Source organism: Python bivittatus, unplaced genomic scaffold (genome assembly GCF_059951505.1).
Source record: "Python bivittatus isolate LINGU-HERP-01145 unplaced genomic scaffold, Pbiv_v1 ctg000330_np1212, whole genome shotgun sequence".
Taxonomy (NCBI): Eukaryota; Metazoa; Chordata; class Lepidosauria; order Squamata; family Pythonidae; genus Python; species Python bivittatus.
The window spans coordinates 21,420,931-21,448,405 of NW_028277058.1; the positions used below are offsets into that span (position 1 = coordinate 21,420,931).

The window sequence follows — 27,475 nt, forward strand, 5'->3', positions numbered from 1 at the left end:
AAGAAAGCCCATCTTTTTTGTCCCTTCACGTTTTCACTTTGATGCCGAAACTCCACAACAATTCCAAGCTTCCTGAAAATGAAAAGAATCTTCAAATGTCCACAGTCTCACCAGATATACAAATCCATGGAGTGCAGTCCCTGCTCAGTTGTCTGTGGTCTGCATAATGGACCACCTTGCCTCTGAAGAGGCAACTGTCTCTTAGTATATCCATGGACATCCTCAGGGTGGGGGGAATAACTATATCTGTAAAATTGCATCATGTAAATACCTCAATCTATATATTTTTGTTAGACACGATGCAAGTATGTAATTGTAGTATTCACATGAGGATGTCATCATATGTCTCATCATTTTGGTGTCACTGTGGTTTGTTACAGATGCTGCTGAATTTATTTAATCTATCTCACATGTTAAAGAAGGTGTATTCTTCATTTTTCTAGATTGCAGTTTTGGTTGCCATAACAAACAGCTCATAAAAACATCTGTCATCTGAGATTGCACAAAAAATTATTTTACAATAATCCAGTAGTAGTTACATTAGCTGCCATAAAGAATTTCAAATCATATACCAGCCAAGACTAATCCTAATTACTTAGTAAAAGAATCTCAAGGATTCCTCCCAAGAATTACTTCTATCTTATTGTTATATCCTACATTAATAAATTTTTATAATTTATTTTAAAAATATTACAGTCAATATAACATCTGAAATATAATATTTTAAGCTCATGATGGGAATAGCTATATCTACAGAACTCTTGGATGTGTATTATGACTGGAAACAGAATGTGTGTAGTAGATAACAGAACACATGTGTGATTAAACATCATACTTGCTTAATATTTCTTAGAATTACAGAGGGCATTTAAATTCATAGCTACTTTTCTGACTAGAGAACATATACAACTATCCATGGCTTTCATCATATATTAAACAATAAACATGTTTCCCACTGAAAAATATAAGCAAACTCTAATGTTTAAGGGCATATTATTTTAGTCACACAAAAAGGCAACTTCTGAAAGCTGGAGAAGAAGGGGCAGCTTAGAAGAAGAGATTTCCAAGTTCCACAATACAGCTGGTCAGATGTGTATGTTTAGGCCCTGGAAGAACAATTAAAATCTATTTTCCATTTAGAAAGAGCACAGGTACTTGTCTGAACCACAGAACTCTGCAGGAGGTCACACTACAGTACACCGGTCATTTGGAAAGCAGGTAGGATCCAAGTGCAATCATGATGCAGTTCAATGTCTTTGGTCTACAGTATTATTCCGGCAATCCATTTTGGCTCCAGTCCTATAGTCCCCACTGGATGCTGTAGGGGCATAAGAATTTTCCAGATTTTTCCCTTGAAGTAAAGCAAGTGGTCCAATCTTGGGGAATAAGGGGAAGATTCTCAATTTTGTTAATCTCGGAAATGAAAAGTGGCAGTCCATGCTTTTCTACCTCTAGAAATTTTATGTTGGAAGTACAAAAAGGAAGCATTTCAGAATTTAATTTCTCTCCCCCTAGCATCAGTGAGAAAAGTTGAAGAAATAACAAAATAAAGCAGCCATGCCTTTTGGCTACTCCTCTTTGTCAAAGGGGGTATCAGCCTAGAGTCCTCAAAATGAATAATGATGATGCTTACAGTCAAATTACACAGCCCACACTGGGAGTACAATAGTAGAACAATTTTGGCAGATTTGGAATAGGAAGAGAACAAAGGGATCAGTAGCTTGAGATGAAAAAGCATGCCTTTTCTGTTGCAGCCCCTGCTGTATGAAATATTCTCCCCCTGGAGATCTGACAGGCCCCCATTCTTTTAACCTTCCGGAGAGCACTCAAGACTTGGCTTTTCCCCCAGGTGCTGGGATAGGGTGAGGCCATAGTGGGAGGAGAAAGTGATGAGTGGCAGCAGGGTTCTATGGTTGTGGCGCCAGTCAGGTTAAATCTTTATTACAGTCATAGATCAGCATAAAGAGGGTAGGGTACAGTCAAGTAAATTAAATAGAGGATACATCAGAGTCTAAAAAAATATGAAAAGCTAGAAGATATAAAAGACATATGTGTTAAAACAGAAAGTTTATATAAAAAACAAGAGTCTAAAAGAATCTAAAAGAAGAGGTAGGAGCATTAGATGGGTGTAGCATAAAAGGTTAGTAAGTGGAAGACTACATCTATCAACTTACAGAGCACTCTAATATGGTGAATTGGTGCTCATTGAGTCTAGTATTTGACAGAGGTCATCATATGATAAATTTTGAGCAATGCTGCACAAAACCTGGCAACATTGTATGTTGTGGCAGGGTTGATATCTGAAAGAAGCAGGGAGGTGTAGAATTGTCCTGGATGCCCACGGTATTTATGCACTAATGGTGACAAGAGGCTGGTACAAATGTCTCTGTAGTACAGGCACTGGAGAAGAACGTGCTCTGCTGTTTCTGTGTGTCCAGAGTCACAGGGTATTGTCTCTCTAAGTGAGGAATTTCCCCATATCGGCCTTCAAGGACAGCTGAGGGGTGCAGCATCAGGTTTTTTTTATTTTTCCTGTTTTGGGTTTTATTGTTTGTTTTAGCTGTAAATGCTGTTTTTATTGTTAGCTTTGTAAGCTGGGTTGTAAGAGTTTGATTTTAAGATGGGTAGCTGTGCAAATGTTATGAATGAATGAATGAATGAATGAATGAATGAATGAATGAATGAATGAATGAATTAAAAGGTATCCTCCTTTGGATTCATGGATACTTGACTGAATTAAAACTAAGGGTCATAAGAGACTCAGTTTGGTGTAGAGGTTAAAGGCACCAGGATAGAAACTGGGAAACTGAGTTCTAGTCCTGCCTTGGGTGTGAAGCCAGCTGCTTGACTGTGGGCCAGTCATTTTCTTTCAGCCCTAGGAAGAAGGCAAGGGCAAACCACTTCTGAAAAAATCTTGCCAAGAAAACTGCATGGGCAAGGCTGACTCAAAGGCACCAGAAGAGCATCATAAATGACAAAAAATAAAGAGGTTTGTCAAGTACCAGAAGAGCTGCCAAGGTGGTGCTTTATCAATTTGAAAGGGAGACCTTCAGCATTGGACCACCCATCTAACTACAGCTCTAGGTTGACCACCTAAAATCTATCCTCATGGATTCTTTATAAGGTTTTCAACTTGAGCTGTCAGAAATGTTTATATACATCTAGCATTCCCAAACTTTGCAAAATGCTGAACAGAAATTCCTTTGATTAAGTTATAGAAGAACATGAGCAGTTCAATTAATTTCAACTACAATGATGTCAGGCAGGAAAGCATGCTAACACTAAGTAATCTTGTTACTAGTTGTCATAAGACCAGAAAATAAAAATCTATATACTACTAACATTCTCCTATCTGTCTGTAACCTTCAATTAGCTGAAATGGTGCATCATAGCACAACAATTTTTGAATGAAGGTACCTCAAATTGGCTAACTTAAAGAATACGTACAAAAACTGGGACTCATTACTTCCATGTAATTGAACTTTCAAGGATCTTCACACCAGTTCTATTGGCAAAGTTGTGGCCACTGCAGCAACACTGTGCTGTCGCAGTCAGCCACAGTCATGACTGTGATTTCTGACACTTCCTGCCAGCTTCCCACAAACAAAGTCAATGGCGAAGCCAGCATGAAGTCTGAAATTGCTCTTGCTTCCACTGGTTTTTTGCCCACCCAAGGTCATTCTGTTGTTCTCTTTAGGTAAGTAAAATTTTACTTTTTATTGAAGCTTGTTTGCAACAGTAAATGTTGACTTGTTATCGAAGTTCTAGAAATAGCAATATGATTCAGGAAAATTTAATCTTCATTCTGGTCCCATCAGATTGCACTACCTTTCTCTGAAAGGATGGCCCAATGGGTCATAGGTTGTCCAGCAATATGCAAAACCAGCTAAACAATAAATCACACACATTTAAAAAGAAATCATAGCAGAACTTCTCAGTAAAAATGGGATGACCAAAAGCGTGAAACATTACACCAGCATTATTTTCACTTTTCTATTTTAGGCAGCTTTTTCAAATTAGTAATAAAACTTCTAGAAGATTAATTAATCCATAAAAGACTATTTTATGGATAAATCTGGAAGATATTTTTTTTTGTACTATCAGTTGTTGGATTTAATTAACTTGATAAACCCAAGCCAAAAAATATTGCATGCTACATTCTTAGACATCACACCTGGACAAGAGTTAAAGATGAGCTTCATGGTTCTGGATTTTATAGTGCTCAACTGACTCACGAGTTCTATGCATAAAGTTATTTGTATATTGGAGGAAATCTGGGGAATATTCCCCCTTCTGCACCACAGTGATTATACTAAATTATACTATGATGCTAAACCTTAGGAAACCCTGGTCAAATTGTATATTTCAATGAATCACTAAGTGAACAGAAGCTGCCGTAGAAATACTCTAAAGCTTCCTTGCACGCATTGTATGTTTTAGATATCCCCACAGACTTTCAATAATATTCAAATCTGGGAGCTGTGAAGGCCATTCCAAAAGCTTTGTTTTGAGCTAGAACAGTTCTGCAAAGAGTGGAAAAAAATGAAAATAAGAAAGCAAGAATAGATTTTTAGCTGGCTACAGGAAATATCTGAAAGCTGTTATTCCTGCCAAAGGAGGCAATATAAAGTACTGACCAAAAAGTGTCTAAACTTTTAAGCAGTCATTGTTTTCTCATCATGAGTCTGAAAACAACTGCACATAAAGTCTGTATTCAAATTTATATAGGATTCGAAGGCATTCACCTTTCCTCTTGAGAAGGCGCCAGTACTTTTTCCCTCTCTCTTTCCAGGCCACTTTAAAATGTTAATCATTAGACCAGATTACTAAAGAAATTGCTTCTTCCCAAGTAAAACACCTGTCCTGTTCCAGATGTCCATAAATGAGTTGAAATAAAGAGTATCTTAGTAGTACCCCTTGACACAGAGCAGCTCGCCTGGCACTTTATGTGTGATTTTCCAGGCTTTGAAATTGTGAGTATCCATATTTTTGAACCATAATTTTAGTAGCATAAAACTGTTCTTTCTATGCTGTTTGACTTTCTGCTGCAGACATTTTTAATCTGAAATATATTTTTATACTTTTTGTTGTTGTTTTTAAAGTACAGTGTTTTCATTTTACATTGGCTGTATGCTGGGTAAGAAATAAGTGACTGGGTAGTATATAAATGCTATAATAATGTTTTCATTATTTCTTTCAGCACATACAGTACTGCTTTTTGAAGGATAAATGTCTTTAAAAATGAGATAACACTCACAGGAGTATAACTGAAATTCTTCTACCTTCTCCTGGGAAATAGAGGAAGGTCTTTAACTGCCTCTTGGTCAGTTCTGCTCTGCGTCAACAGGTGGAAACATGAAAAGATTTTATGATCTGAGATGACACTCCCTTCAATGGAAAAGTAAATAAATCTCAGGGTTCTTTGCCAGCAATTGCACAAGGATTGATTTCAGTTACAAATAATCTCACTTTATTGAACATACAAGATAGGCAGGAGCTAAAATGACCCCAGCAGCAACAAGTTCTTAAGAAAACTGCCCGCCAAATCTTTCTAGCTGGCTGCTTTACATGAAACATCTTCGCACTTACCCAAATCAGAACGCTGCCATTTCCATAAGAGGGTAAACCTAACTTATCTTTGGCAAAGAACATCTACTTTTGAAAATTAGCACTGTGGTCCTTTTCAAGCTTTCTAAGATTCTGGAGAATATAGCAATTCACATGTATTTTTTCTCCAGTGATTTAAAAATCAGACTGGAAAAGATTAAGTGGCCTTGAAAATGATCTAAATTCCACTCCATTGTGTGGGAGATTCAGGTGATGTACGTAGTAACCTTTTATTTTTCCTAACAACCCTGTAAGGTAGGTCCATTTCTTAGCATGTTTAAGGTCTTGTCACCTTGCACAAAATTGATGGGGCATGTGGACCTGCTATTAGATTATCAACAATGATGCAAATAAAGAATAGCATTGTGACAGGTCTACTGTTCTGATTACCTTTCTCTGCTTCCACTCCATGTAATTTAAGTTGATTGAAAAGTAATGACTAATTTCAGACAGACAGACACCGTCTTATTTATCAATCTAAACTTTTTATTTTTTCATTTTTTTTCAAATTTTAATTATCTTAATACTGCCCCACCCCCCATAGAGGCTTAAATTTGCCAGCATGCGCGGAACCGTCCTATATAGAGATATAAGCAGGACGCCATGCTTGGCACCATCATGTCAGACCTCTACAGTTTTTCATCATCATGACTAGTCCCTGGTAATAATCTACGCTCTTTCAAGGACGTTCTATTGATCCAACCTGTCCATTTTACTCCGTCTTCGCCTTATAATTTTAACCTTTTAAAGTGTACTTTGGTTTCTTCAAAATACTGCTTTTTCCATACCTTTTCTACACTAATCATTGGAAACAAATCAGAAATTCTGTTAGGAATACCCAAGACAAAATCTGAAGGACATGAGAAAATATAAAAATAACAATTTTTGGAATTTTGATCAGTGGAATTTTGATCCAAATTTCCTCTTCCAAGATAGCTTTCAACCTATCTAAGATACACATAGAGCTGTTTGTTGTTTATTTCTACTTAAAATGGAACAGGACTAGATTTAATGGTGTATTAGTTCCTTGCTAATAACCAATGATTATTAGCAAGGAACTAGTACAGCATTACCCTTCTCTGGAATAGCATCCCCTGAGACTGACTTGTCCCAACTTTACTGGGATTTAGGAAGGCAATCAAACCTGGTTCCTTCAGAAGGCCTTTGAACGTGAGATGAATTGAGATTCCTCCTGTGTAGGAATATACCACTGTATGAGTTTTTGATTCCTTGGCAGAGGAACTTTATATAATGTTCATTAAGGTTTTGTTTTAATCCTGTTTACCTATGGTAGGATTGTAAACTGCTCACAGCTGGTTGTCAGTTGGAGCAGTATATAAACCTAGTAAAATGAAGTAAGTAAATTACAGTGGAACAGTCAGTTCTCTACTGTCAACTTTTTATAGAAACCACCTTTCTAGAATATGTTAGGAAGGGCCTACTAGTTGTGCTAAAAATTCAATTTAATTAAAATTGATACTAACATATTAACAATTGTATTAGCAAGCAGATTGCATTTTTTTACAGCTCTTGTTCAGCCTGATTGGCAGAGGTTTGTTAAAAATAAGAGTGGATGAATGAAATGGCTTTGAACAGGTTATATTTGAGGGACCGCCACTTCCCAGTTACATCTACCATCCCATCAGGTCTGGCAGGAGGGGTATGTTACGGCCCTGTCTAAGGAGTTCCATCCGACCAGACTCAGGAGATAAGCCTTCTCTGCCTGGCACCCACCCTGCTGAACGTCATCCCAAGGTGAGTGTGTCTCCAACCCTACCGATTCTCTGGAAATCCCTTAAAATGTCATTTTGTCAGCAGGCTTGGGAATCACATGGAAGTGGGGACCCCATGAAATGGCTATATTGTACATACGATCTTGAAGGTATTCTCCTGTGGTTTTAGTTTTTTAAATTTTAAATTTTAATTGTTTTATTGTATGCTGCCCACATTGTTGGGCAGCCACATAAATTTGATAAATATTCAGCAACACCCCCCTCAGATTTAGAAAAAAAATAATTTATAGGATTTCACCATTTATTGTTTTTAAAATTGGTATTTTATATACTTCTCCAAAATTGCAAGAGTGTACTGGTGGTGTTCAGTTATCATCTCTCCAACTTCCAAAGGTGATTTTCCTTTGTTCTCTTCCATCCAACCTTGCTTGAAGTCAGTGTTTTTTTCTACTCCCCCCCCCACATACCTTTTTGGGTGATGGAACTATTCAAAGTATTGTATAAGAATCTTGACAGCTCTAGTTAAAAAATCTGCTCAAATGGTACTCCACATAGAATCACCAATTGCTAGGTTTCATGCAGATTTTTCTTCTAAAGGCTTAGTTAAGGGAAAGGGATACTTGAAAGGGTTACACAGTTGGGATTTAAAATATCAAGAATTATTCATATAGAAGAAAAACTGAATTTGGGCAATCTTCTGCAACAAATTCATTTTGGAAATATAACGCATTTAAAGTTGAGCTTGTGTGGATAAAGTTGGTAATCAACCATTTCAATTATAGTATTTTGTGAGGAGACTATCCAGACAAGTCTGGCTTTTTTGGATACACACACAAATAAGTTATTGAAGGATTTACAGGGTAGGCCCAATTGCCTACAAAAAAAGGGCAATTACAGTTCTCCATATTTATCAACACTTAGTGTTGCATTCACAGTTCTGGCAAATGTTAATTCCATTCTACATGTTTAAATTAATAGAAAAACAGAGGGCTATACCATCTGGCTACAAAACACAACTTCATAGTCCTCTTTTCTAATTATGACTGCATGCTGAGTGTATCAGTACACTGCATATATCTCCTAGTTGATGGGATGCAGGGAAATGTATATTGGCTTGCAAGGTAGTCTCTAGATTAGAGATTCTAGCTGTACTGAATTGAATAGCATGAGCACACTTCCATTAAAACTAAATTTTGGTTGCAATTGTGATATACTGGCCCAAATGAGGTGTTTACTGTTAGCAGGGAGTGAGCAATGCAGCATGGATATAAATACAGCATCTGATGTGCTCTTTATCTTATTGAAGGTGTTATGTGAATGCCTTGATTGACCAAGGCAGCAGATGTCAGTATCTGTGGGAACATCTGGTCACAACCATGGCATGTAAGAAAAGTAAACAGTAAAAAGCATAAAGAAAATTAAAGAATAGATACACGGTATGTTCCTGTAAGACATAATATTAATGAATCTGAGTAGAATTGAAGAGTGGTTAGCAAGAGTAGCATGTTATGCTCTACTATACAGTCATAACGATGAACTAGGAATGGGTTTGGGGGCAAAAAAAGTGCAATATTCTGAATGAACATTATGTATTGCAAAAAATTACTTAAGATGAATAATTGATAAATGTTAAGATATGCAAATTCTGGCAGAAAAGTCATAGTAAGTAGTTTTTATTGAGGAATGAATGTTGAAAGCAGCAAAAATGACTGTATGAGTGTTCTTCTGCTCTGTTATGTACAAGTAGGAGTTGGGTACATCAGGAGAAACATAAAAGCAGGTTGAATGGTGTGGGAAAAGCCATTTAAGAAGTATGTGTAGTAAAACAAAAACAGATGGGGACAAGAATGCTGAATGAATTTGGACTGAATCTGAAAATGAGACTGATACAAAAGAAATACATGGAGGTGTTTTGATCACAGAATAAATGAGAACTGATCTGCAAAACTGCAAAAATATATGAAGGAAGAGTGAATGAATTGAGAGAAAGAGGAAGGGGAAGACCAAGCAATTGTTTGCTGGATAGAGTTGATGAGAGCCTCATAAAGACAGAACTGAGGAGCTTAAAATGTATGAATTAGTGTACATAGTGGAAGCAAGGATGGTTTAATGTGTGGAATGGTATTGAATACAGCTGATGTAAACTAAATCTAGCTATATTTTTCCCCTTCCTCTCACCTTGTGCCTTCAATTTCTTTTACTATTTCTTACTTCTTTTGCCGTCTACATGACACTGATTATCCAGAAAAGGAATAGCCAATGGGTTTCTATGTATGCATGCTAATCATGAATGACACTAAAGATTAGATGAAACCTGCGCAAGACAACTTAGTGTGGTTATTTTGGTTGTCTCTTATGAGATACTTTTCTCCAGTACATGTTTTGAGTCTGCATGAAAAACAAAAGAAAAACACTGGGCAAGTGTCTAGTAGCCTGAGGTTATTATTCATGGTTTTGTGCTCTCAAAAGACTATAAGCTGTCCCAACAGTGTGCTGTTTGAGAAAAGAATGGGGAAAAAACCCCATATTTATTCTGTCTGATAAAAGACGACAAAGACAACAGATTTTTAAAAATGTATATTCAAAATATCTTTGTATAAACAGTGGCAATACTACAGTGTAGTATCTTAATACAAATCAGTTCAATATTATTAACTGTTAAACTTTTATTATAAATTAAAATTTCTTTACAAAAATTGCACATAATAGATTGACCACTCTTGAGGTTCTGATGCACTGGCATTTGTAATAGTGACTGTACTCTTCAGGTTCTAGTCTCTGCCACAAGTCCAAAATGCAGAAAGGGCATTAAGCCACCCTCACAGCCTTCAAGTACAAAAATCATACTTGTGGCCATGGCAGGTACTTTGCTTAAGAGCGGTTGTTTTTGTTTAAATCCTGCAATCAAAACAAATCTCTGAAACAAAAAAAGGAGACTGGGAAGCAAGGGAAGGGAAATAAAAAGGAAAACAAAACAGGCTGGTTGTTTTTCATGTAAACAGGGCCTGCATTATTAACCTCAAACACAGATCTCTCAGGCATCAGTGCGAGTGTCAAGTGAAATCAGTAATAGCACAAAAGAAAATGAAAAGGAGAAAGTTTTTAAAAAATTAATACATTTTACGTCTGTCATTGGGATGAGCTATACTTACGTACATGATGTTATGAGAGTCTGGCAGGGCCCAGAAGCAGGCCATAGAGGGCATCATTTATCCAAGGAGGCGCCATGTTAATTGTTTCCAGGTTCAAGGAAAGCAAGCCAAAGAGACTTGAGCTGCTCAGCACGGCTCATCTGCTTTACACAAGCCTAAAGCCAGAGATCAGCCTGGAGAATCATTCAAAATGATTTTGGCATTTGAGAGGACTTAGTACTGACTGCACCCAGCGTTCAATGATTCGTGCTTTCTGTTCTGTAAGTGTTTAAATTTAAAAGCTCATCTAGGCTGACTCCAACCTCTTGGCACTTGGAAACTAGTTTTCTCAGGTTATCAGTTTTACCTCCTTCTGATGCTTCAAATAGGAGCTGCTGTAAGAGATGGGGAAGCAGACATGAGATTTAGCCAGAGCTTGAATATCACCACATCAATGGACATGGGATATGCAGAAAATTGAAATGAAACCTTAAACTGAAACGTAAGGAGAAAACATTACATCTTTCCACAGGGTTGCACAAAGAGGTAACTTCTGAAAGGCTCTCTGATATAAGTGATGGACCTGTAAAGGAGAGACAAAAACCAATTCAATGTTATCACTCAATAAATATTTCTTTCTCATTTATCTCTACATCAAACTGTTTTAATCAGTTTATCACACTAACCCTCATGTGTACAACCACTAATAACCTTGTTTTTAAAAAACACGGTATTAAGTCCAGCATATTTGAATTAATACAGAAACATGATTTTCCTTCTTAGAACGTAACTTCATTTTGTCTTGTTTTAAAACCAAGTCTTTATAGCTGTTTATCTGGGAATAAATCTCACTAAGCAGATATAGGTAGAATTGTATTATAAATGACATGGCTTAAGCCCCAAGTAGACTGAATTTAAGAAAATTCAATTAGTATGTGAAAGGACTTTGGGATGGACAGGTTACTAAAGTGGTGCAAATATGTTATGTCACTGCATCTGAGAGAAGAAACTCGGCCACATGCCTTTTCTTTTCCCTTCTGAAATGGGCATAATGGATTGTTTGCAAATAATAAATAATTCTGTTGGAATGTATTTTAGTCACATGCAAGCACATTTAGCACATCTTCTCCTGCTTTACTCTCTTCTTTCAAGCAAGTAAACAAACCAGGAAGAGGACAGCTTCACCTGATATCTGAATTGTGGACTAATACTATGTAATTAATAAGTGTAATTAATAAGTGTAATTAATGTAATTAATAATTAATAAAACATTGTAATTGGCCTAGAGGCCCTGACTTTTGGTACACCCTGTATATTAAGTTTGGAAATCAAATCATACTATTTCACTTCTTGATTTATTTACCTGCTAATATGAAAGGAAGAGTGAACTAGTTCACTTCATATTTTATGAAACCAGAATTCATAGCTTGTTGTTATGCAAAATTTAGCCAGTAGCACAATCTCCGAATACTGAAAAGCAGGCACTTAGGTTTTCTTCTACAAAATAAAATACCACTGTTTTTATTCCTAACAGTGTTTTGCTGCTGCTTCTTTTTTAATAGATTTAGAATTTAAACAAGAGATGAGACAAATTAAGAATCTTTGGAACAATTATTTCCAAATTATTTCTATTTAGTAAATTTTCCTTACATACCTCTCTTTGTCCCTTTAAAAAGCATTCAGCAGCAATGGCTCTGAAGGGAAGAAATAAAAATGATTTATTTTTACTGAATACTGAATATCTTTAAGGGAAGAACACTGGATATGGAATGAAACTATAAAAGTCCTGGAAAGTAACAGACTAACTCCCAATGATGATAATCTATAGTGAAGAGACAAAAAAGATCCATTTTATAAACAATCTTACATGAGCAAGACATTTCAGTTGTTCCCATTATGTACAAACACTGCAGACAATGATCAGTTCATCATCACTGGATAGTGCTATTATGATATATAAAGGGGAGGGTAGAAAGGAGGAGGAAACAGAAGTCAATAATTTGAATAGTACAACACTCCAAAGTAGCAACAAGGAAATATATCAAAAAGTTTTCCTTACTTATATACACAAAGTATACTTACTTCTGAAATATTTTTGTATGGGGAAGCAAAGGTCCTCACTTTAATATCGTGTATATTTCTAAACCAAAGACTGTGGTCTGGACTGTAATGAAAAACCTTCCTAGTATAAACTAATTTGAAGGCTATTTCAGTTTTATGAAGCAAACCTTTTTAAACAATAAAAACAACAACAGTATCTATCTTAACAGGTGTATGACTGTTGAATTACATTTTCCAGATGGCCAGGCATGTTGGCATATTATATGTAAACATCTTGGCTTGCAGTTTCAGAATTTGAACATTGCTCTCTTCCCAATACTGTTGAAGCAACCTGCAATTACAAAGAAGCATACAAGAGAATGTAGTAATAGCTAAACCAACATATTAAATATTTTTTTAAATTTCCAGAAAAAAACCAAAACCCAATGCAAATACAAGTTGAGGGATCAAACTTGACATGTACTAGGAGATTGAGTCCAACCTTCTGCTCAGTGCAGAAATCCTAATCATCCAATAGATGATTGCCCAGCCTCTTCTTAAACACATCCAGTGAAGGGGAGTTCATTACCTCCTTTGGTAACTGGTCCACAGGCAAACCACTGTTATTGTTTGACACTGTCAGTGTAACTTCAATTAAAACAATCAGGCTAAATTATTCTAGGAAGCATATTACTAAAACACATATTTATATACTTTTTTCTCTTTTTATTCTTTTCAAGCAATGAAAAGAAATTATGTTAAGGGGACTGCGACTCTGCTAGTAGAATAAACTTTGAAAACTGAACAGAAAATGTGGTGTGGAGGTAGAAGTCATGAAATGAAAAGATTGAGATTTAAAAAATTGGCCAGATCAGGCCAGGGAAGGCAGATAATTACCTAGAAATTCTCCCAATGCATCCTCATGGGCAACTGGTTTTAGTATCAGAAATTGCAGCATAATAAATGAACATTTCCCATGAAGAGATCAGAAAGTTGTTAACTGTCACAACAAGTAGATGCACCCAAAAGACTGAAATCTACTAAGCATTAAACTCTGGTTTAGTGCTAATTAAGGCATCTACTTGAGCCATCTGGCTTGTATTCATTTCCTTGTTTAATGTCAGTTTCTAAATCCACGGCATTTGTTTGGTTTGGTGACTGAACAGACTTTCAGTTGTATGACCTTTCAAAATGAAATTAAGTTCCTCCAAAGTGCTCCTCTAGGTTGTGCAGTAAGTCAAGAAATGAGGGGAAAAACATTAACGTAACAATTTGCTCTAGCTTATCCACATAGCACTAAACTATGACTCTGCCTAATATTTTCTTATGGCCTTGCTGGATAATATTTATAGTTTAAGAACCAAATTTATGTTTAGAGAACTAGGATGCTAAGAGAAACACTTTCGCCCTTCCAAATCTTCTACGTTGCAACTCTATACTTACCTAAGTAGGACAGTGCACAGGCTTGTCCTAATTGAGCAAGAAATGAATAACTTACATACAAACAGAAGTATATTAGTGTAATAATGTATATTTTTATATATTTTATTTCTTGAGAACAAAATATATTTCTTTTGTTGCCATTGAGAAGTCCAGCTCAGATTTTTAGCTATTGATAAATCCTTAACGATATCTGAGATCATGGATAAGAAAGCAAAGTGAATGCAAAATATTAATATATTTATTTCCTTTGCTCTGCACTACTTACTACCAGAATGTATCTCTGAGACATTAGAGTTTATGTTTCAAATTTAGCTTACATAATTGGAAATTAACAAGATAGGGAAAGCATGCAGGGCAGGTCTAATGGAATTCTTTTCGACCCTTTTACTAGAGTAGCCATATGTCTGTCTATACGGTATATTAAACTGAGAACATGGCTCAGGTTACTGGATTGGATGACAGTCACCAACATTTTAAATGGCTGCCCAACTGCTTCTCCCACAGGACTGCACTGATTTTTTTCATAGCTCCCAGCTGATCCAGCCCATTCTAGAACTCAATTTTTGTCAGTTTCATCTCCCACACCAAATTCGGTCTTGTTCAGTTTTCAGAGAGTTACCATGCACACAACTCATTTATCTAATTTCTTTCCAACATTCCACTGGATTTGAAAGAGTAAAAAGAAGCGCATATATACATTTTTAGATACTTCCAGCAACAATTCTTACTTGAATGCAAGTCCAGGATTTGAAGGCATGGTAGAACAAAACCGTTCCAAAGCTTTGGAATGCTGAGTCTTCGGAATACAACTCAGATAAAAGGAAATTACCTGAAAGGTTGATTTTGAAAACATTAGAAACTTCCATTTATTTATTTTTAAAATACTGTCCTCTGGTATAAGGAATGAGACAATAGCATGCACACTTTTGAATTCAGAGATAAGTAGGACTGACTAGTATCGATCAAAATAAGACTAGTTTGGAGAGTTCCATCATATATCACTGTTACTTGTTGTTTCACAGGAAGGAGAAGCATACCATCCAGTTTCAGACAGGCAGGCATAAGCAATTCTATCAGGGGTTAGGGCCCAAGCAGCAAGAGAACCAGAAGTGACATCATTGGAAGGTGTATGATGTCACTGGAAGGACTGGGGATGATTTCTTTTACTCTTTTCTTTCACGAAGATTTTAAAGGCAAGACCTCTGCAACTGCTGGCTCTTGATAAAGGAGGGGTAGGCCAAAATGAAGTCTGCGCTATTTGATGGTGGTCCAGCTGAACTCTGAAGCAGAACTGATAACTTTACTATTGGCTTCAGACCCAAGAACCCAGATAGCACTAACATTTTTCTGGGCACAGTTGGAAGAGATGAGAGTGTGGTGGCATGGACTACACCTGACCACACAAAAGTGCTCTCAGTTTTGAGGAGCAATCGCATCTAGCCTGCTTTGTAAAGTCCTTTCCTTTCCTCCAAGTAGATTAAAGGTAAAGAATTTCCCTCCATAGTCAGTAGCTTATCTGGTTCACTTACTAAATGGTGCCTTTAGGATCATGGGTGCATGGCAGTGAAGAGAAATAAAAGGGGAGAGAAAATAAAAACAAAGCAGAAAAATAGTAACTAGGAGAAAGTAGGAGAAAGGAGAAACTAGGAGAAAGAATGAAATAAAAGAAGAACAAAAAGGCTAAGCAAATATCCAAGCACAGCTCAGGTGTACTATTGCAGCAGTAAATGAAAAGGAAATAATGTAGATGGACACGAATCCTGCTAAAAAGCAAACCTTCCTAGTTAATATCACAGCATAAGGAGATTCCGAATTCCATTAATTTGAATCACAGACACCACAATGAAGAACCAGACATAGATAACTCAATTCAGGTAATCTAAAACTATCATGATCCCATTAAGTTTCTCATATCTTCCTCCATTCCACCTGAAAGTGTTGATTTCAACATCAAATTTTCTCTTGCCCTCTCCTCAAGCCCCTATGGGTTCTGAAAGCTCTCAAAACCTTGCTTGTAATGTTGCTTATATTAGGTTTGCCTTACTGTGGATTTTGAAATACTGTACCTTGTTATGAAATTCATAATTGGTCCAGTAATCAGCAGTGCTAAATGGAATAGGGTAACGTGTGGGGACTGTAACAAGACATCTGTTCACAAGGTCAGTAAAAAGCTTGAATTCTTGAACTTGATTGTTGGATTTGACAACTTTGCCATTGATGAAAACAAGGTAACTGGAAAACACAAGTAAAACTCATATTTGAATACTTCTGAATGCACTATTTTATTAAAGGCCTTTAAAACATGTTTCTTTCATCAGCCTTGGGGATCCCAGGGACAGCCTGCAAGGTGGTTATATAAGATGAAAGGATGGTTGTTCTCCTGCATTCTTGAGTTTTATGTTTATTTTATATGTTTATTTTATTTATGTTTGTATTAGATTGTTATGGAGTTTTTAACTGTTATGTTGTACACCGCCCAGAGTCACATTTTTTGTGAGATAGGCAGCTATGTAAACATACTGAATAAATAAATAAATAAATTAGTCAAGTAACGTCTCATAATTTATACTTACTCCATCCAAATCTGTTGCACTATTTCTTCTTGCATGACTGCTCCCAGTGCTGCCTCAAATGCATCTGTTGCTTCTACAGAATTTCCATGAAGAGACTGGTATAAACTATTTAAAAAGAAAACTTTTTGTAACAAAACACATACTCCTTTTGCTAAAAGGAAAGGACAATGGAGGAACTTGCCATTTAGAACCAAAAATTATCACAAGGTCAAAATATGCTTTGGGGTGCACACAACACTAAACTATGGTTTAGCTCATGTGCACAAATTTGTCAAGCAAAATTTTGAGCTCATTTTCTTCATCTCCCAAAACACTGCACAGCCAGAACAAAAATTCCGCTTGCCTTTATTTCATTGCCTACTAGTACTTTTTATCTTTATATAAAAGATCCTGTCTTAACACAATCTGAACTTCCAAACAAGATTTTAGGCACTGATTAGAATTTTGAAATGGTAAAACAGGATTAATGGAAAATCAAACTTGTTGATTCCTTCTCTTAGTTATGTTGGAGATAAAGGCAAAGGAATAGTAAACTCATTCTTTTATGCATAAACCAAACCTGTATTTCAATTTTTAACATTCAGCAACCATTAATAGAAAAGCACACCAGTCTTAAAGGGAAATGTTTAAATTCAACACACGGAGGCAAATTTTATATTTTTGTTAATACTTTCAAAATAAATGCTGCTGTCAAAATAGAAATGTTGTACTCAATAGGAGAATAAGCCTCAGGTGGAAAAAAAAGCCATACATCAACAAGTATTCCCAAAGTGCAATTATCAGCGCATACAAAAATGTTCTTCCTTTCCCTTTGATTATACTGCTGAAATGAAAAAAAGCTTCATATAACCAGGACAGTATTTTTATTTTTAAATGTAGTGCAGGAGGTGAAGTGGAAACTTTAATCATGCGGTCACCCCCCGCGTCTTGACTTTTTTTGATCCTTCCTACAGACAACCTTGATGTGGAAGATCGTGAACCTTGTTCTGTTTTAATACTCAAAAGAAATTCTTGGACTCAGAATTCTTTATTATAAAGTTATGTGTTCCTTCTTTTCACTGGGTAAACTTTAGAATTCTAAAAAAACTAACAAGATTCCATAGTTCCAAATAAGGAACTTCCTTGTAAGGCTTCCTATGCAAACAGATACTAAATTAACATTCTAGTTAATTAACATTAAAACAAACCAATCTCACCAGTATATCTGCCACAGGTAAGGAATCTGCTGGTTTAAAACATCTTCCATAAAACTTCCCTTATACAAGGGTGGTGTAAATTCAATTGGCATTGGAAAATTCAAAAAATATCTAAAACAAAGAATCTGTTTTCAGTGTGAAAATGTTTACTATATTCAACCAGTGTTATGCAACAGAAACTTTATAAAAATATAGCAAAATTCAAAGTGGAAACGCTACTACATTTGCTATTCAGTAAGTAAAAATCAAATTAGATTCTGCAACAAACACACGACTGCCAATTATGGCAGGTGCAAAATTTCCTGACCCATACTACTAGCACAATATTGTATTTCAAAGTTGCATGCAGTTTTAATTAATGGGAGGAATGGTTAATTACAAATACTCATACACTGGCAAAAGGCCATACAACATCTAAGAGGTGGCACCTGCTGGAGTTTATTTCAGAAATGAAAGAGTGGTAGAAATTAATTTCAACATTTTCATCATTATTTTCTTCAGTTTTACCTCATCTAATTAACTTGATTAGCTCAACCAGGGCTTTCAAAATTACAGTTAAAGAGTATTTCTAAAATCTGAGAAAAAGAATAGCTTCTCTGAGTAACTTCAACACTGTTTTTAGTAACAATGGGTTGAATTCAAAGTAACAAAAACAGAAAGAATACCAGTAGTAGCTATGTTCCACTAAAAGTTGAGTGTTCTGTTAGTGGAGAAACTAGTCTAAGCAAGACACAGTGTAATGGATTATAATAATGCATGAACAGAGATCTGTGGGCAGAAACAAAATACTGGATGTGATATTGGCACAAGTATGAAGATGAAATTTATGTTAGTAATAAAATAGTTGTCTAGTGGAACTAGAACCTAAATATATGAAGCACAAACTAAATATGTGAAATCCTTTCATAAAATATCAGACAAATGAAAATAAATTTTCTTAAAAATATGCTGAGTAGACTGGAACCTGACAATGTATGACTAGAATTTCTACAAATATGTATATGCTACAATTTCTAAGTCAAAAAGGAAGGTAATACAATGTAGAATAAAACACTTATTAGCCAGGCTTACCGTAATAAATCTACAGGATTATTTTCTTGATGTACATATTCAAAAAATGCGGCAACAAAGGCTTGCAACAGTGCAGGAATACTATCTGATCTATTCTGTCATAAAAGAGTTAAATTTGATGTTAGCCTACATTATAGAATATCCAGTACAACTCTGCATTATGTGAAAAAAATAGTTTAATGGCTTCTTGAAACTAAATCAATTAAATGAGCTGTCATATGGGAACAATATTAAAAGTAGGATTTTAGCAATCATATAAAAGCACAAAAAGACACCTGAATAGTCAGAATGATTACTCAGAAGCAACAACACAGGACCAAATCAACCTTTTGTGATTTATATATAAAAGAATGATACGAAAGATCCTTTCATATATAAAAGAAAGGTATGAGCAATTCATCTGGAATGTTGTACCTTCTTTGTCACCAAGTTCCATATCACCCATCCAATAAACCAAAAGGTTCAGATTTATATCTTAATCTTGTTACATCTATAGAAAACAACAAATTTGGGCAAAAGACATTTTTACTCTGAGTTCTAAAGCAATTTCTACTATATCTCACAATAAATTTCGCATTTTGCGCTGGAGAAACTTTTGATTGTAATAAGTAATAAACCAAATATGAAACAAGTTGTTTTACCTGCATCATGAAGAATTTGCACATAAAGTAGAAAACCTGGGCATTCTGAGGATTTTTCTCAAATGCTGAGAGCCATACATCACAAGCTCTTTCAATTTCTCCTGTTCTCAAGTACAAATCAACTAGAGTCTTCAAAAGGTGACAGTCAAAAGGATTTAATTTCAGAAGTGATTTACACAGCTCAATAGCAGCTTCCCACCTTGAAAGAAAACAGTGAAGTTTTCCATGAACATCTTCATAGGCAGATTATTTAAAGTATTTAAAAAATGAAGTATGAAAACTTTATGCAACTTTTAAAAATCCACTTCATTCTTAAGGTAGCATCCAGCTAATCTTCAACTATCTCAAAAAACTAAGCAGGGTTGGGCCTGATTAGTATTGTACAGGAAACCATTAGGAAAACTAAGAGCTACAGACTAGACTAGGAAGATGAAAATACTTTCCAGAAAGCAATGTCAAGCTACGCCCATAATGCCGCCAAGAAAACCTCTCAGCCACATCCAAAGTCAGCAAGAGCTGAACTTGACTCAAATATAACTTTATCACTTTTGATCTCTGACCATTTTTTTTTTCAAAACAGAAACATGAACATGAACCTTATGACTCATAGGGTCCTCACAGGGTCCTTATGGCTGTGAGCTTGGCCACCTGCTCTTTAGACCCATGTCCCTCCTGGTTTGTTAAAGCAGCCCAGGGGGGGGGTGTTGTTATGTGAGTGGGTTCAAGTAGTGGTGAATTCTTTCTTGAGGGAGGGGGCTTGTTCTCTTAAAGAGGCTTTGGTTCACCCCCTCAAGAAGCCATCGCTGGATCCTACCATACTGCAGCACTTCAGTATCTAACCTTCCATTTTTGAGGAAGGTGGCTGAGAAGGCTGTTGCTTTTAGATGATCCTTGGTGGGAGTGGGATAGGGATTATGCAACTATCCTTGCTCTGCTTGACCTCTCAGCAGCCTTCGATACATCAACCATGCTGTCCTTCTGGACCAGCTCTGGGGACTGGGGGTGGGCGGCACTGTATCGTGCTGGTTTGCCTCCTGTCTCAACCTCCAGACGGTGGCGACTTGGGGTGAGAGATCCCACCCTCAGTCCCTACTACGTGGGGTGCTGCAGGATTCAGTGCTCTCTCCTCCCCAATTCAACATCTACATGAAGCTGCTGAGTGAGCAGTATGCTGATGATACCCAATTATACATTTCTGCTCCTGGAGAATTAAACGATGCTGTTGATGTCTTATTCCAGTGCCTGGAAGCTGTAGGTATCTGGATGGGGAACAACAGGCTTCAACTGAACCTTGGCAAAAATGAGTGGCTCTGGGTTTTGGGGCCTTCCATTTCTGGGACTATGCCATCCTTAGTTCTGGATGAGATTGCATTGCCACAAACAAACCCAGTGCACAACTCGGGGGTTCTTCTAGACTTGCGACTCCTGCTTGAAGAGCACGTGGCAGTCGTGGCTAGGAGAGCCTTCACACAGCTTTGTGTTATGTGCCAGTTGTGCTCATTCCGAGACTGGGAGGTTCTGCTCATGGTCACTCATGCCCTGGTCACCTCCCGGATGGACTATTGTAATGCGCTCTACATGGGGCTGCCCTTGAAAAGTATCCAGAAGCTTCAGCTACCCCTAGAATGGCACAGGTTACACCTCTGCTCCACAAGCTGCATTGGTTGCCAGTTTGCTTCTAGGTCCAATTCAAGGTGCTGGTTTTGACCTCTAAAGCCCCTCATGGCATGCGACCGGGTTATTTGAGGGACTGCCTCTTCCTGATTACATCTACCTATCCCATCAGATCTGGCAGAAGAGGTATGTTGCAGGTCCCCTCTGCTAAAGAGCTACATCCGGCAGGATCCCAGAGATGGGCCTTTTCTGCCATGACATCTGCCTTATGGAGCATCATCCCTCCCACCCCGAGCTCAGGCTGCCTCCATCCCTGTTAACTTTTCACAAGTCTCTCAAGACTTGGCTATGCCATCAGGCTTGGAGGCCCAAGGGAATGGTGAATTGCTGAGGTGGCTCCACTGCTGTTCATATCTGTCGCTCTTTCCATGCTTTTTAAAAATTGTAATATTAATTTTTTGTTTATTGTTTTTTATATTATTGTTTTTAAATTTTTTTATTATGAGCCATCCAGAGTCACATTTTGTGATGGGTGGTATATATAAGTATGATGAACAAGTAAAAATAAATAAACCTCTTCTTAGTCTTCTGTATATTAACATTTATATTAGGATGCAAACAACTAGTTCAAGAATATAATGGAAGTAGCATACAAAAAAAGTAAATTTTTCAACAACAAACCTTTCTAACAGCCGCTGCAAAATAATCATGTTTCTGTACAATGGAAGGCAAAGAACTGCCTTCTCAGTGGAGGCATCCTCACTTGTACATGATTGGATGGCATCTAAAACAAGACAAACACAAAAGAAAAATTACACACTTAGAAACATAAAATTTTGTCATTGAAGATGTATATGTAATTGCCATCCACATCTAGGAAAAAGAACAACTGCATGCATTTCAGGCACTATTTATGAAAATTTAATTATAAAGGAAGTTTATTTATTATTTTATTTTATTTTATTGGATTTCTCCCCCGCCCATCTCCCACACAATAGGGGACTCTGGGCGACTTACAAAAAACATTAAAACTATAAATACATCTAAAACACATAAAGCATCCAAAATTTAAAACAATACTCAAAAAAGGAAGATCCAAACAGATGGAAAATCAAGCTGCAGAGAGCTAGCCACTATGGGGTAGCCATCCCCCTGCTTGAAATATTCCCTCCCCACCCCAGGCCAAGTGACAAAACCAGGTCTTCAAGGCCCTTCGGAAGGCCAGGAGTGAGGGGGCCAATCGCACCTCCGGGGGCAGAATGTTCCAAAGAGCGGGGGCTACTGCAGAGAAGGCCCACCTTCTGGACCCCGCTAGATGGAGTTCTTTTGCCGAGGGGGTCCGGAGCATGCTTTCTCTGTGCGATCAGTAGGACGGGTTGAAGACATAGGGGAGAGGCGGTCCCTTAGGTAACCTGGTCCCATGCCATGTAGAGCTTTAAAGGTAATAACCAACACCTTGAATTGGACCAGAAGCAAACTGGTACCCAATGCAGCTTGCGGAGCAACGGTGTTACACGGGCCCTTCTTGGGGCTCCAAAAATAGCCCGCGCAGCCGCATTCTGGACCAGCTGTAGCTTCTGGATAGTCTTCAAGGGTAGCCCCATGTAGAGCGCATTGCAGTAGTCTATCTGGGAGATAACAAGGGTATGAGTGACTGTTCAAAGGGCATCCCTATCCAGGAAAGGGCGTAACTGATGCACCACCCGAAGCTGTGCAAAGGCCCTCCCAGCCACGGCTGCCACCTGCTCTTCAAGCAGGAGCCGCGAGTCTAGGAGAACCCCCAGATTACGCACTGGGTCTGTCTGGGGTAGTGCCACCCCATCAAGCACCAAAGATGACAAAGTCCTGGATACAGAGGAGCCATTAACTCACAGCCACTCTGTCTTACCAGGGTTCAGCCGAAGCCTGTTGTTCCCCATCCAGACCCTTACAGCCTCCAGACACCGAGAAAGGGCAGTCACGGCATCACTTACTTCACCTGGGATGGAGATGTATAATTGTGTATCATCAGCATACTGATGATACCTCATCCCATGGTGGCAGATGATCTCACCCAGAGGTTTCATGTAGATGTTGAAAAGGAGCGGAGAGAGAACTGAACCCTGCAGCACCCCACAAAGGAGGGGCCGAGGATGGGACCTCTCGCCCCCTATCAATACCGATTGGGATCAGCCCCGAAGAAAGGAGGTGAACCAGCACAAGACTGTGCCGCCCACCTCCAACTCCCTGAGCCGTCCCAACAGGATACCGTGGTCGACGGTATCGAAAGCCGCTGAGAGATCAAGGATGGTTGCATTTCCACCATCCCGCTCCCGCCAGAGATCATCCATAAGAGCGACCAATGCCGTTTCTGTCCCATAACCAAGCCTGAAACCCGACTGAAAAGGGTCCAGATAATCTGTTTCCTCCAGAACCCTTTGGAGCTGTGAAGCCACCACTTTCTCAACCACCTTCCCCAAAAAGGGGAGGTGGGAGACTGGACGAAAATTGTCCAGTGTGGTAGGATCCAGGGAGGGTTTCTTGAGGAGGGGGTGCACCAATGCCTCCTTGAAGGCAGCCGGGAACACTCCCTCCCGCAAGGATGTAGTAACCATCGCCTGGATCCAACCACATGTCACCTCCCGAGCTGCTTTCACCAGCCAGGAGGGGCATGGTCAAGATGGCAAGTAGTGGCCTTCACAGTCCCTAGGACCCTGTCCACTTCCTTAGGAACAACAGGATCAAACTGTTCCCAGATAATTGGGTAAGAATGGTCCCCCGGTATCTCCCCAGACCCTGTCCCATGCTCGGAGTCTAACTTGGAATGAATCCGAGCGACTTTATCCTGCAGATGCTCTGAAAATTCCTCCTCACGGCCCTGCAAATGAACCCCCACATCCCCCTTGCCAAGGAGGGACCTAGTGATCCTAAACAGGGCCGCCGGACGGCATTCTGCAGACGCAATAAGGGCAGAGAAGTATAGGTGCTTCGCCACCCTTATTGCCGCAATGTAGGCCTTAACAGCGGCTCTAACCTGTGTTCAGTCGGATTCAGTCTTTGTTTTCCTCCAGCGGCGCTCTAGACGTCTCTTAACCCTCTTCAGCACCCTCAACTCCTCCGTAAACCACGGGGAGTGTCGGGACTGATGTGGCAAGAGAGGTCACACAGGCGCGATCCTGTCCAAGGCCCCAGCCGCCTTCCTATTCCAAGCAGTAGCCAAGGCCTCCGCTGGACCATGCAGCAGGTCCATGGGAATGAAACTCAGGGTTATCAGGACGTGATCTGACCATGACAGCGGGGAAAGCTGTAAACATCCCCTCAGATCACTTTGGCATTGCTCCGACAAGAAAACCAAATCTGGCGTGTGGCCACTGACTCGGGTTGGGTCCCGCACCATTTGCGACAGGCCCATGGCTGCCATGGTAGCCATGAACTCCCGAGCCATGTCCGAGGACCGCCCCAGGGATGGCAGGTTGAAGTCCCCCAGAACCATAAGCCTGGGGAACTCCACCGCCAGCCCCGCAATGGCCTCCAGCAGCCCAGGCAGGGAGGCTGCCACGCAGCAGGGAGGCTGGTACAATAGCAGAACTCCCAACTGTTCGCTGGAACCCAACCTAAAGTTCCAGACTTTCTTAAGGAAGCTCTCAAAACAGATAAAGAACCAGTCTTTTACCATCACTAAAGGATTGCTTACATTTAGAATCTGAATATATGAGGAACAACATTACGTTAAATTATTTATCATAAATCATTCATGTAACATTTTTTAATGTTACAGAATTGCAATCCTATAATCCCTAGGAGTGTCTCCTAAGAAAACAGGAAGTGCTAAATCTCTACTGAGGAGGATGGAAGAGGAGGTTTTTCTCTAAAAGTGAGAGATCTGAGCTTAGAACATCCTCCCAGCTGACACTGGAAACTTAGCAGGTTAGTTTTTTTCCACTGTTGCAACTCCCACATTAGGGATAGGGAAAGGAGCTCTTAAAGAACTGTGTACCTGCAGAGCAATGTCAGCTTTGAAGCTGTCATAGATTAATTCTATTTCACTGAACGCTTGAAATGGTCTGGAAACTTATTCATAAACTATTTGCTTGCTGGCTTGCTATTTCATTGAAACAAACAGAAGAGAATACACAACTTAGCAGGACTTTGGATACAACAGCCTATCAGTCTATGGATCCTCACTGCAAGTTAGATAAAGAAACATTCCATGTTTTTCCTCTCCCCCCACCCAACTGAATATAATGCATTAAATATTCTGTGGCTATAACAATTATTTATAACAATAAATAATGGATATACATCTGCTAATGTCAAGGTGTCATTAGTAAGCAAAAATTATTTTAGCACTATTTACTGAACTCTTCCACTCAGTTTAACATTAACTTTATAAAACTGATGTCTATGAACCAACTGAGTAAGACTACCGCCGTGCTCTCCAGTTGTATTGAGACTTCAATTCCTAGAATGCTTCGAGAGAAGAGGTGATCTGCAGTGATGGCTTTGTAGGACAATTTTAATGCAATGTGTATGTACTTAGAAAGAAGCCTCACTAAGATAGATATATTTACTCTGAGTTAATGTATAAAGGACTAAAGTCAATGCTTGAAAATCAATAATAGCACACTGTATCATAATTACATTATACATACTATTAAGTATTACTTTAAGAATTAAACCACTGTTGATTTTATATTGGTATAATTACCTTCAAATAAAGCTAACAGAGTATCAGGATTAGCCTTAACATCTTCCACTGTTTTCCAAGGTATCAAAAAAGACTCCTTTTTCATTAGTTTTGAAGGGTTGCTATTGGCAGGATCATAGAACTTAACTGGAAGATCTCCAAATTCAATCAAATGTATGTAGGATAGCCAAGCTAAGCAGCGGTCACTTACAGTGAGGTGTTGCACTATGACCTTATCACTTGCTGACTTCAGAGCATTCTGTGGAGCAGAAAATGATATAAAGCTTAAACTTAACTTCTTGTCATGCCTCCCTCAGAGGAGTCCTCACCAAGGATGAGAATGAACCTTCAGATGTAGAAACACCTGGGAGCAGCTAGTTCTGCAAGACCTAAACCTGGATTCTGAATCTTCTAAAGGCATTTTTTCAGGTCTAGACTTTTTAGTGGATAAGAATCACCCAGTTCAAAAGGCATAATTTCAATTGAGAAACCAATCTCCTTGTAAATAAAAGCTTACTTGTGAGATCTTAGATGACTAATAATTGGGGCTGGGGGTACTTTTTGGAGTTCTAGCTTTGTAAGATCTACGATGGACTTGCTCATGAAACAAAATCAGCAGAAATTGGAATTTCTGTATTCTGGCCTTTGACCCTGCCTTGTGTTCTGGACTCTTACATTAGTGTTAAGACCATAATTTTAAAGGGACTAATTAAGGCAGAAGCGCAACTGTAAGATATTCTAGAAATTTTATACATAAGACACATCTGCCTACTTTTAAAAGTACTTTGACTACCAGTCATAATTCTTGTGACTCTTTTGTGCACAATATAGTAGTTGCCAAAGACAACTGGTCAACAAACAGGATTCATCTTTCTTTTCATGTTATTTGATAGAATGCTCCTATTGCTGCTCATTTTTTTTATTTTTTTATTCAGAAGATGCACTAACCTCTACAAGACATCACAAACTATCAATAAACTCTAATACTATAATTATTTGGATGAAATTATAACGTTATGATATAAGCAAATACCTGAAATAATGCAATGGCGTTTTGATACTTTCCAGTAAAGAGACTTAAGTGAACTCTATACAGTAGCATCTCCAGCAAATGAAAGGACCAAATATCCATATTTTCCTCACTCTTTGGAGTTTCCATCAGGAATTGTAGCATTCTTCCACATACATAATCCTTTCCATCAAATGAGTTTTCAAGATTTAGAAACTGAACAATAGTTGGGAGAAAATATTATCTCTTAACTATAAAAATCACTTTTGTTTATAAAATAAAGTTACACAATATTTCAAAAGACAGGTAAACCCTTAAAGTTATTCAGGTTATTTCCTGGACTTTCTGTCCCCAACTGTGTCTGGGTGGGCATGGTCGGGGTCCCTTCCATGAAACAGTGCCACGTAATGGGATCCAGGAAACATGCTTTATCATGGCATCTGTCCTATAGAACAGCATCCCCCTGAGATACAGGCAGATCTGACCCTGTTAGCCTTCTGGAAAGCCCTGAACACTTGATTTTTCCATCAGGTGTCAGGTGACCAGGTTGTTAATGGAGCCCACAGGAGAGTCTTTCATAGGGCTTGGCTACATTGTAATTTGTTTTTATGATATTATGTATTTCTATATTCTGTATTTTATACCTAGAATGGGAGGTTGTATAAATTCTGTAAGTAAATAAATAATTTAAAAACATTTGTTACAGACAGACATAGGATGTGATAATGTATCATGCCAAGCAGTATATAGA

At 38.2% G+C, this 27,475-nt stretch overlaps 1 protein-coding gene across 3 annotated transcripts in view; it reads right to left on the bottom strand.

Moving 5' to 3' along the window:
- Nucleotides 1–9,905: 9,905 nt before the first annotated feature.
- Nucleotides 9,906–27,475, bottom strand: part of ZFC3H1 (zinc finger C3H1-type containing) — a 46,078-nt gene continuing 28,508 nt past the window's right edge. For 2 of the 3 annotated variants that reach the window (XM_007422941.3, XM_015891555.3), the window contains exons 23-35: nt 26,749–26,940; nt 25,737–25,974; nt 21,731–21,833; nt 19,436–19,634; nt 18,795–18,889; nt 17,724–17,834; nt 16,528–16,632; nt 16,021–16,186; nt 14,683–14,783; nt 12,762–12,863; nt 12,126–12,165; nt 10,992–11,054; nt 9,906–10,866 (exon numbers count right to left, since the gene is read on the bottom strand). In XM_007422941.3, the coding sequence (XP_007423003.1) occupies nt 10,729–10,866; nt 10,992–11,054; nt 12,126–12,165; nt 12,762–12,863; nt 14,683–14,783; nt 16,021–16,186; nt 16,528–16,632; nt 17,724–17,834; nt 18,795–18,889; nt 19,436–19,634; nt 21,731–21,833; nt 25,737–25,974; nt 26,749–26,940 (1,653 nt within the window). In that variant the 3' untranslated portion in view covers nt 9,906–10,728. Of the gene's footprint in view, nt 10,867–10,981; nt 11,055–12,125; nt 12,166–12,338; nt 12,864–14,682; nt 14,784–16,020; nt 16,187–16,527; nt 16,633–17,723; nt 17,835–18,794; nt 18,890–19,435; nt 19,635–21,730; nt 21,834–25,736; nt 25,975–26,748; nt 26,941–27,475 lie in introns of those variants that run through there. The other variant, XR_003084102.2, reaches the window with a different exon arrangement.